This window comes from Tiliqua scincoides, chromosome 5 (assembly GCF_035046505.1).
Source record: "Tiliqua scincoides isolate rTilSci1 chromosome 5, rTilSci1.hap2, whole genome shotgun sequence".
Classification (NCBI taxonomy): Eukaryota; Metazoa; Chordata; class Lepidosauria; order Squamata; family Scincidae; genus Tiliqua; species Tiliqua scincoides.
Window position 1 is genome coordinate 137,760,243 of NC_089825.1, and position 11,719 is coordinate 137,771,961.

Consider the following 11,719-nt stretch of genomic DNA (forward strand, 5'->3'; position numbering starts at 1 on the left):
AGTGAACATACTTAAGGGTGAATATAAGACTGGGGCCAGAGGCAGGTTGAGACAGGTCAGGGGCAGATCTCAGCAACAGCAGCGGCTGCTGAGATCCAAAAAACTCCTGGTCCATGCCCAACATGCCCACTTGGACCTACTGGATTTATGCCAACAAAATAGCTATCACATAACCCCTCCCCCCAGCAAAATGGTTTTGATTTGCACATGCTTTATGGTGACAAAGCTATGTCTTTGATTGCAGTGAAATGCCTTATCAGACCAAATAGTAGCACACTATTAGGGCCCAATCCTAACATACCCCAGCACCAGCTCTGAGCTCCAGTGCCAGGGCTGGATGTCACAAAAGTGCAGTAAGGCACATCTGCGACACCCTGAGAGGAGTCAATGCCAGCGCCAGCCCACTACCAGTCAGCGCTGAGTCCAGTGCCGAACGAATGCCGCCCAAAGTACAGAAGGAGCTCTGGGAGGTGGTGAGGGCCTTGGGGAGGGGAGAAGGGTTCCAGGGCAGGGGGAGGGCAGGGCAGGGGAAGAACTGGGGCAGGAGCAGGGTGGGGCTCGCAGAGCAGATTCTATGCTCCCTGTCGCAGAGCAAATCCTATACTTTGGGGCTGAAAAACCCAAAATGGAGCTCCTCGAGTTTGCACCAGTGAAATAGCTGGTGGAGGAGTCTCATTACGGCCCCTGCATCCTTACCCAGGGGAAGGAGGCAAAAGTCTCTTTCCCCCGAGATGGCCTCCAGCAGCCCCGATGGCCTCACTGCATGCAGCGGTAGCCATTTTGATGCCACTGAAGCCAGTGGAGCCACCAGGGATAGGATTGAACTGCCCTTCCCTTGTGCTCATAGCTTGACCTGAATAGGCCGCTCAATTGCTCGTTTATGAGAAAGGCATCCTTCATCTGACCCCCAAGTTTCTTTAGAATATGAATCACTGAGATTGTATTGAAATATATAATCATTTTCACTCAGCAGTGTACCCAGCGGTCAAGACACCTGGGATGATGACACTGTGACATTGTGCAACGTTGTGATACTACACACAACAATGTGACATGCACTTCTGGTTTCTCCCAGAGGGACATGCCCCTTCTTAATCTGGCTGCTACGCCTCTCCCTCTTTCTTGTGCACTCACAGTGCTGGCTGGAGCAATTTTGGAGCTGGAGTAACTCAGGAAAATGCTGGAACAATGCACATTCACACTTCATGGCACCCCTTTCTGTTCTGGCACTCAAGGAGGACCTTCCCCACCCCTGCTACGCCCCCACCACCATTTGCTCTGCCACTGTTTTCACTCATGCTTAATTTTCTAATATTTCAGCCTCTCTGAAGGTTGACTGAACCTTCGCAGGTTCATTGTGAAGGTTCATCAATTCTTTAGAGGTTCACCAATTCCTTAAGGAATTAATCACTGCATGTGTGCTCTTCTCTCCCTGATGATATTTCTCATTTGTACCAAATGGAACCTTGTGAAGCTCTATACACCAAGGTCCATGAAAAAGTACAATCATTGCCCAGCCTCATCTTGTATGCTCAACCATAATGATAAAAACTAGAGCAGGAACTTTGGGCCTTGTGGTTTTTAACAGGGCACAAATATCTTTATTGCTAAACTACAAGTCTCACAGTACAATCTCTTCTGTATGTCTCTTACTACAGATGTCTTCTCTATGAGACATCTAGGTTGGCAGTCCATCATTCACAATATTACTTCATCTGTCCTCATACTTCTAGGTGGTTCCAGCAAATCTTTCAAGAATTGAACACTCCATCTAGAGATAGGGAAATATGGTTCCATAAATATCATCAGGCATGATCTATAATTTAGCCTAAGTTTTGTCTCTTATAGACATTAACTTCCAGAACCAGACCAGGCATCACAGGACCTTCAGATCCAGATGAATTCCCTCTTTCCCCCCTACTTTGTTTGGGTCCCGCATGTGTCCGATATAGATAAAGCTGAAATACCATCCACAACCCCGCTGAGTAAACTTTGTGACTGATCAGAGACTGGATCTCCCATGTCCACATTAAACAGCTGAGTCACACTGGCACAATATTAATGGACCAAGACAACACCCAGAGCAAATAAGGAAGGCATCAATGCTCAACCTTTTCGCTGAAAGCGCTGCCTTCGCAACATCTTGGACACTGCTCCATGAACGTCCTTATTTCTCAGGGTATAAATGATAGGGTTGAGCAGGGGAGTGACCACAACATAAAAGACAGCAATGTGCTTGTCACGATCAGGATCTGTGACAGACTGAGGTTTCAAGTACACAGAGATGGCACTGCCGTAGAACATGGTGACCACCACCAGATGGGAAGTACATGTGGAGAAGGCCTTGCGCTGCCTGGCCGTGGACCGCATTTTTAACACAGAGTACAGAATGAGCCCATAGGAGGTCAGGACAACAGAAATGGGAAGCAGGAAGATCAGTACAGATACTCCAAACATCGTAGTCTCCAGGATGCTAGTGTCTGTGCAAGAGAGTTTCAGAACTAGTGGAAGCTCACAGCAGAAGTGGTTGACACGGTTGGGTCCACAAAAGGGTAGGCGAAGTGTGGAGCTCACGTTTATTGTAGCAACAAGGAAGCCACCTGCCCAGGAGGCTGAGGCAAGCTGTAGTTGGCGCCACCTGCCCATGGAAACGGCATATTGTAGGGGGTGGCAGATGGCCAAGTAGCGGTCATAGGCCATAGCAACCAGTAGAAGGCACTCAGCTCCACCTAAGGCCATTGCAATGTACATCTGGACAATACAATGGGTGAAGGAGATGGCTCCATTGCCAGCCAAGAGGTTCGCCATCATCTGGGGCAAGGTGCTGGTGACATAACAGATCTCCAGGCATGACAGGTGTGTCAGGAAGAAGTACATGGGCGTGTGGAGGGAGGAGTCAGCCCACACCAGTAGGATGATCACCAGGTTCCCCGAAATGGTAAGCAAGTAAATGATAAGTATGATCAGAAAGAGCAGAAACTGTGTCTTCCGGTCATTGGTCAGTCCCACAAAAATGAACTCTGTGACAAAGGTGAGATTCTCTGTCCCCATTCTGACCTTCTAGCTGGAAAGAGAGAGGGTACAGTAAAAAAACACACAAAAAAAAAACAGTGACCTTGTTTGAGTGGGAGGAGAAGGGACCACTTTAAAACAAGGCATGTACTATTTTTTGAAAAAAACAAGATCAATCTCAACATTATAATTTCCCAAACGAGAAAAAAATAACAGCTTGACTCTTCAGGTTTTCATTCTCTGTACAATAATCTCAAGTGCATCTAATTGGGACAGGCATCAGCTATTTAATCCTCAGCTTTTTGTAATTTTACGATTCAACTAATTGATTTTCATAAGAGTTTTGTGTACAGATAATTGATTTAACTAAACTATAATATCTGGGGTTTTGTTCTCTGCTTGAGGACGTATGTTGATTGTGTTCTAGCCTAGGGTATAATGCAGTGATTTTCAACCTTTTTCATCTCATGGCACACTGACAAGGCACTGAAATTGGCACCTGACCCTGAGCCTCCCACGTCTCCCTACTAAATTGTTTGGTCAAACAGGTGCCTGCTCCACATGGTGGATAGGGGTTTGGCTAGTTCAGTGATTTTCAACCTTTTTCCATCTCATGGCACACTGACAAGGCACTAAAATGGTCAAGGCACACCACCAGGTTTTTGACAATTGACAAGGCACACCATGCTGCCAGTGGGGACTCACATCTCCCATTGTCCCTATTAATAAATGACCTTCCCCCAAATTCCTGTGGCACACCTGTGGACCACTCAGTGGTTGAAAATGGCTGGTATAATATAATCAATGACTGAATGCTCTTCATTATCTTTGCAAGTTGTGTTATTTTTCATCACGCCCCAAGACAACCATAACACTAAAGCACAGTTAGCACTACTACATTTTTTTTTTCTTAGTCATCCCATCTTGCCTTAATCTTGGTTAATACCCAGCACAGGAATACAGCATGCTTGAGTTCACCATCTAGTACCCAGAGCACCTAATAAGCAGAAAGCCTGAAACTGTGGAGAAGCCATCTTAAATCATAGCTTGTTTCCTTTTCACCTAAAGCTTCATCCTGATTAATACAAACCATTGCTTTCAAATCCACTTCAAATCATGTTTTACTGTTAAAGGTTGTAATCAACTGACTGTATATAGAAGTACTAAGATTTATTCCCTGTGATGCTTTCAAGAAAATGTTTGACAGTGATAATTTAGCAATATGATACCGAAGCTTAGGGCAGACCACACACCTTAGACATGAGAAGCACTGGCATTGCTAGGGGAGTGCGGGGGTGTGGGCTGCACCGGGTAACACGCCGGGGGGGGTGACATGCCTGGGGGAGGAGATGCTAACATCACAGCTTTAGGAGCTACCACGTCATGCCATACACCATAGGATGCAGAATTCCCAGTGGAGTGCAATGCAAAAATCAGAATTGAAATAGCTCCTTTCTTTCAAAAGTTATGGCCAAAAAAACCAGAAGGAAAAAAATGTATGAATCCCTACGGAAAGTGAGCCATATCACGTGTTTACTCACTTAGTAGGCATACTTGCCATCATCTGTTGGAAAGGGCAGGCAGAGAGGACTCCAAGGACGTCAGAATGGTCCTGATGCAATGAATGCAGCCCCCAAAACACCTGAGAAGGAGGTCCCTCCCTCCTGCAGTCTATGGAAAGCAAACTATGGAAAGCAATCCCTCCCTCCTGCAGTCTATGGAAAGCAAACTCAGCCACATGGTTGCGTTTACTCACAAGTAGGCAGACGTGCCTTGCCTTTTGGTAAGGCCAGGGAAAGGGGAGTGTGAGGCCACCAACAGGGTCCCAATTTAATGGAAATGGAGCACAACAAATGCTCGAGAAGGCAGCCCCCCCCCCAAGAAGGACAAAGGAAAGAGGCTTCAACTGGTAAGGGGAAAGTTTTCTATTTTGCACTTGCAAAGCCAGGTGGGTCTTTATCTTGATATGCCTGAAATAGAAGAACTTGAAACTGGGCACTGGGGAGGGCTGGAAATCTCACTGATTCTTTTTTTTGGGGGGGGGTGGTTATTGCAGGCAGATTACAGAGTAAGCTCCATTGACCACTATGGGGCTTACTTCTGAGTAGACATGCATAGGCTTGAGCTCACATGCTGCAATTCTACCCACACTTTCCTGAGAGTAGGCCCCATTGACCACTATGGGACTTACTTTTGAGTAGACATGCCTAGGATTGGGCTTACAGGCTGCAATCCCTTCCACACTTTCCTGAGAGTAAGCCCCATTGTCCACAAAAGGACTTATTTCAGAGTAGATTCACTTGGTGGAACAGGACTGGCTCCCCCTTATTTAATTATTTCTTTTATTTTAATTTAATTATTTATAATTATTTATTTTAATTTGCTTGATTATGTCACTTCTGGCCATGACATCACTTCCAATGGGTCCTGGACAGATTGTTGTTCTAAAAAGTGGGTCCCAGGGCTAAAAGTTTGAAAAGTGCTGCAATAAGGTGTTCGTGAGTTGACACGGGGTGTGTGTGTGTGAGAGAGACTCTACAAGATTTCAAAATCACTAAAATCAGAATTTGGAGAAGTAATACCATCATGTTATATATCAATCAATGCACAATTTCATGCAGAATGCAATGAAACAAACCTCATTGAAATATCTGTGTTCTATCAAAAGGTACAGCCAAAAAACCAGTGGGTGTGGGGCGATGGTACATCACCATGCCCACCACCTGGGGCATTGCCCCACCCATTGCATGGGGTGACATGCAGGCCTCCCGCACCGGGTGACAGGAATCCTAGTGATGCCACTGATGGGAAGGGAAGTTCCATGGGAAACCTCCCTGTACCCTGTGGTATTACAGATCAAGGAGCTAGAAAAAGCAAACTATTAAGAAACTAAACAGATTATAGTAACACCTAGAGCAATCCTTGCTGAGATACCATTGGTCTAGGAAGACCTGATCCTCTGCACAGTGCAGTTGAATTAACATTAATAATTTTTCAAGACAGAAAATGACCATAACATTAATGACACTAACAAGATCTGGAAGAAAATTTTAACTAAATCCTTAAATATCAGCTAAAAAGTGTGGCAAAAAAACTTGCTCCTTCCCCCCACATTCCACACTGCGGAATACAATCTTACCTTTCTGCTTTTCCTCAATGATAAAAAAATGACAGCTTATGTTAAGGGGTGCAAAAGCTGGATGGGTTTCAATCTACTTTCAAATGCGAGATGTTGAAAAATCATACTGATGGTTAGCTGACTGTCAGTTCCTTACAGGGGAAGCTGTCCTTGTCTCTTGCAAAGGGGCCACTCTGGGTTTAGGTTTCTTCATGCTGCTTTGAAAGGATTTGCCTGTGGCAGGATCTAGGGAAATTAAAACATAAGAACAGAGCAGCTTCCTCTGGCCTTTGCTCCTGGACCAACACAAATAAAGCTATTGGGTGTTCCTCCCTCCTCCACCACGGCTCCTCCAGGCTGCCCTTTGTGGTGGTTCTTTGTTCTTCAAGTTTCAAGCATGGTTGTTCAATAAAATGCTCACTCAGATAAATACTTCCTCTGTTTGCACTTTGAAATTGATGTGGAGAAGCAAAAGAGAGTGGTTCCTTACTAACAGAAAGACCTCCAGCTAATGGTGTGGAAAACCCCACTACAAAATGGGACTAGGGGACATTGTTTGACCTTTAACAGCAGGGCAACCCGTGCAAGGCTAGTTCCTTCTCAAACAGAACAAAATGATTCCCATGATTCTTGGTGAAGATGATGTATCACTATGCTGGTCAGTGTGTGTTGGCAGGAGGCTAGCTGTGTTTATCTACACCTCTGATAAGGTCCCCGGCCTCAGGGCCTGGGATAAAGGCTGCTCTGCACTAAGTCAGGCAAAGGATCTCTCTAGCCCAACACCGTCTACCTTGACTGACTAAGGTTCTTCTAGTTCTCAGGTGGATGACATTCTATCCTGTGTTACAAGTGATCCTTAACTAGAAGTGGGGCAGGGACCTGATACATGCAAAGCTTGACTGACTATACCCCATTTCTTCAACTGTGATAATGGTTGATTCCTCAATCCTCTGTTAAAAACTTAAAAAATGAAAGCCTTATGGCCTGGCTTGTTCAGCTCTGTAACTCTTCTGAACATTAGAAAATGGACAGCATCCTGGTTTTTGTCTCCTTTTAATATTGGTAGCTTATGGATTTGGTAAGACAATAAAGACTGTGAAGCTATTCTGTGGGGACCATTCCAACCTTCTTGGTGCTTTCTCTTGCCTCATCAATAGATTGCTGTTGTCTCCCTTGGCCTCTTGGGTCTTAAGCACATAATACAGGAATTAGCAAGAGGGACAACAAGAGGCAAACACACCTGTGAACATTTAACATAAGAACATAACATAAGAACAGCCCCACTGGATCAGGCCATAGGCCCATCTAGTTCAGCTTCCTGTATCTCACAGCGACCCACCAAATGCCCCAGGGAGCACACCAGATAACAAGAGACCTGCATCCTGGTGCCCTCCCCTACATCTGGCATTCTGACTTAACCCATTCCTAAAATCAGGAGGTTGCGCATACACATCATGGCTTGTACCCCATAATGGATTTTTCCTCCAGAAACTCGTCCAATCCCCTTTTAAAGGCGTCTAGGCTAGACGCCAGCACCACATCCTGTGGCAAGGAGTTCCACAGACTGACCACGCGCTGAGTAAAGAAATATTTTCTTTTGTCTGTCCTAACCCGCCCAACACTCAATTTTAGTGGATGTCCCCTGGTTCTGGTATTATGTGAGAGTGTAAAGAGCATCTCCCTATCCACTCTGTCCATCCCCTGCATAATTTTGTATGTCTCAATCATGTCCCCCCTCAAGCGTCTCTTTTCTAGGCTGAAGAGGCCCAAACGCCATAGCCTTTCCTCATAAGGAAGGTGCCCCAGCCCCGTAATCATCTTAGTCGCTCTCTTTTGCACCTTTTCCATTTCCACTATGTCTTTTTTGAGATGCGGTGACCAGAACTGGACACAACACTCCAGGTGTGGCCTTACCATAGATTTGTACAACGGCATTATAATACTAGCCGTTTTATTCTCAATACCCTTCCTAATGATCCCAAGCATAGAATTGGCCTTCTTCACTGCCGCCGCACATTGGGTTGACACTTTCATTTCAACAAGAAATGACGAAAGGCACATACCATAGATTGTGAAGGATTAGCCTATCCAGAGTTGTCATCATTCTAGTCATCTGTCACCTGATTTAGCCTCTGCAAGAGTGGGACCTTTTGATTGGTTCACTCCCCAGACCTGGATGATTTTCAGATAGTATTTGATGAGACCCCAGGTATCAAGGTCAATAGTCCTGTTGATCCCTAGTTAACCTCTAGGATCAGGATATGGCCTGGACACTGGACTCTGGTATTCCAGGGACCAGGGGTGTTGTCGCATGAAGATGGAGAAAAAAATTCAGTACAATTTGGACAAAACACTGTCCAGATCCTCTTTCAGTGCCTTTTAAAACACAGGTGATATGGGTACATGGGGAAAAAGAATGTGTGGGGATCCTGTGTGGTGGTACAGACAATGGTACAGCTGTTTATTTCAGCAGGAAAAGGAGTCAAGGGAGAGATGGGTAAAAGGGGGAAAAGACAGAAAAAGGTTCTGAAGGGTTAGGTCAGTTGCTTTGTAGCAAGGTAAAAAATGAATCAACAAATTTGTTTCCTTTGACCATGGACCAGAATGTGTGTACTATAAAGTTCTGAGTAAGAATATAAAGGAATACAGCCTTTGGAGAAACAATTTTCTGTATTATAGCCCATATGGAGAAAGGTCCTACAGTTTTTCCCAAAGCCAGTGCCTTTGCGACCCCAAGTGATTTTCCCCACAGGGAGACTGGAAGTCACCCTTGTGTCCAGTACCTACTCTATGGAGCAAATAGAGCCACTGCAGCCTGGACATCCTCGTTTCACAATGTGTAGACGAACAAGAATGTAGGTTGAGAAGTGGGTGATCACTACATAAAAAATAGGCACATGTTTGCATGGTTGGAGTCTGTACCCAACCAGGGCCTCCAGTAAAGGGCCATGAGTGATCCATAAAACATTGCCATGTGGGAGGTACATGTAGAGAAAGCCTTGCTCTAGCTTGTGCCTGAGCACCAGTGCACTAGAGGTACTGTTGGAGAAACGAAGGCCCTTGGTGACATTAGTGACCCTGAGATGGCTCATTTATGCATATATTTTACATTATATACCACTAGCTCCTAAAGAGATTTACAAAACCCATATAAAAATCCATACTAGCCTCTGTATAACCAAAAACGTATTAGAAGGAAAATGTTAGCTGGAGATGTCTCTGTTTCAGAATAGTTTTGTCTCTGTGTTTAAGTCAAAGCCTAAGAGGCGGGGCTTATGGTGGGCCTCCCACCATAGCCTGAATTTTAACAGCTGGCAGAAAAACCTTTGCCTGTCTGGTTGGAGAATGTTGTGCTCATCTAAGATGTTGTTTGATGGAAGAGTTTTGGTGTTTAAGAATTTTAGGAGTGTGCCTTTCCTTTGTCTTATCTGCTTGACAGAGCACATATATCTGAGCAACCAGTACTGGGTAAATCATGTTACTCTGTGTGTGTGCATTCTCATAGAACTCGTAATTTCTTTCTTTAAAAAATCACTTGACTTCGGTGGGAAATGAAACCAAAGACAAGTATTATATATGGGTCTGGGTCATGCTTATTTTTATGAATATGAAACAGATACCTGAGCAGGTTATACAAACTTTGAGCGTCTTTGTCTCCATGTACACACCTTCATGTCTGGCCTGTGTCAGCTGTGAAAGTTAGAAGTCGGGATGACAGACATTGGGACAAATAGAACAATAACTTTCACTACCAAGACTGTGGACTCAAAGCAGTAAATATTCAATGGGATCTGCTTCTAAGTAGATGTGTAGAGGCCTCGGCTGTGATTTCACAATATCTAGTTATTTGATGAATCAATAAATTTGTATCCATTGGCCATTGTTTAGAGTAGGGGGTTCTGTGTCTCAACTAAAGTTGTACATAAAAACATAAAGAGATATTAAGTTTGCAGAAACAGTTCTCTTTATTACAGAAGAAGACAAAGATTTTTTCCCAACTCCTGTGCATCTGGGAGTCCAAGTGTCATTGTCGTCGTCCCCAGTGTGGAGACTGGAACTCAGCTATTCTGTTCAGCAAATCCTCTTCGGAGCACCTTAGCTACTGCGGCATGGACATCCTTGTTCCGCAATGTGTAGATAACTGGGTTGAGAAGTGGGGTGATCATTACATAAAAGACAGCCACATGTTTGTCATAGCTGGAGTCAGCACCTGACCGAGGCTTCAGGTAAAGGCCTAAAAGGGACCCGTAGAACATTGTGACCACCACCAGGTGGGAGCTGCATGTGGAGAAGGCCTTGCTCCGGCCTGCACCTGAGCTCATGTGCACTATAGATATTATGATGAGCCCATAAGAGACTAGGATGACACAGAGTGGGATGAGTACGACAATAACAGTCACCACTGAGATGAAGACCTCAATGAGGTGAATGTCTCCACACCCTAGTCTCAACACCATGTGAAGGCTGCAGAAGAAGTGGTTGATGATGTTGGAGCCACAGAATGAGAGATGAAGAATGTAGTGTGTGTATATCCCAGGAAAGAGGAAACCACAGAACCATGAGATGGCAGCTAGTATCAAGCAGCGTCCCTTGCTCATGACCGTGACATAAACCAAGGGACAACAGATGGCTATGTACCGGTCATAGGCCATGGCACCCAGAAGCATTCCTTCAGTGCAAACCAGAATGCCACCGAAGTACATCTGAGCTATACAGCAATTGAATAAGATTCTTCCATTCCCCGCCAGCAGATGAGCCAACATTTGGGGAAGGATGTTGCTGACAAAACACATCTCTAGGAATGAGAGGTTGCTGAGGAAGAAATACATTGGGGTGTGGAGGCGGGAGTCCAGCTGCACAAGCAAGATGACCATCAGGTTGCCCAACAAAGTGATCAGATAGGCAATGAGGATGGCCACAAAAAGGGCAATCTGTGTCCTTCGATGGCTAGTGAGTCCCACCAGAACGAAGTGTGTGATGCTTGTCTGGTTGACAACCCTTGTTCTGTCCAGCATCCTGGAGATAAAGACCACCAGAGAGATGTCAATGAACAGCTTCCATATGCTTCGGTTACAGTGGAATGTGTAAATGAACTTGAATAAAAAAATTAAAATAGTGCCGGGGGAGGGGGCATGCAAAAGGGGGCAAGAGGATAGGGTGACAATTGTAATTTGCCCCTGAGTTATAGTAATAGTAATTTACCCCTGAGGCAGTTCCACTCTAAAACTTCCAGTTGAATTATCTTAAATTTTAGAAAACTTTTCATTGGTGATCTAGAAGCGCGTTGTCTACAATAGGAGAAATTACTCCTACATTTTGGCTCTTCACCAGTGTTTTTCAAAGCTCTCTCCCTTTCTTCCTCCTCTCCACCCTTCTTTTTTACTTCCTTCCTTATCATGGTAATGAGGAAGGAGAATCTATAAGAATGGAAGCTGAAGCTGGGGTTGGCATGGCAGGGGGTGTTCTTGGTATTGGAATCTTCTTGCTTGCATTTCAGAAAACTTGAATACAAATTTTAACACAAAACATGATAATATCATGCAAAGGCCTCAAGATCAGGCTCAAAATCATGGTGGGAGCCCAGCTGAT

The 11,719-nt window shown here is 44.8% G+C and overlaps 2 protein-coding genes across 2 annotated transcripts; both read right to left on the reverse strand.

The window, feature by feature from the left end:
• Nucleotides 1–2,106: 2,106 nt before the first annotated feature.
• Nucleotides 2,107–3,051, reverse strand: LOC136653812 (olfactory receptor 2D3-like). The gene has a single exon (XM_066630693.1). It carries the CDS (start codon nucleotides 3,049–3,051, stop codon nucleotides 2,107–2,109), a length of 945 nt encoding a protein of 314 aa, XP_066486790.1.
• Nucleotides 3,052–10,188: 7,137 nt separating this feature from the next.
• LOC136653813 (olfactory receptor 2D2-like) lies at nucleotides 10,189–11,145 on the reverse strand. Its single transcript, XM_066630694.1, has one exon. It carries the CDS (start codon nucleotides 11,143–11,145, stop codon nucleotides 10,189–10,191), a length of 957 nt encoding a protein of 318 aa, XP_066486791.1.
• Nucleotides 11,146–11,719: the final 574 nt, after the last annotated feature.

Excerpts from the sequence above, each read along its gene's own strand:
- LOC136653813 (XM_066630694.1), bottom strand. The coding sequence starts at position 11,145 with ATGCTGGACAGAACAAGGGTTGTCAACCAGACAAGCATCACACACTTC.
- LOC136653812 (XM_066630693.1), bottom strand. The coding sequence starts at position 3,051 with ATGGGGACAGAGAATCTCACCTTTGTCACAGAGTTCATTTTTGTGGGA.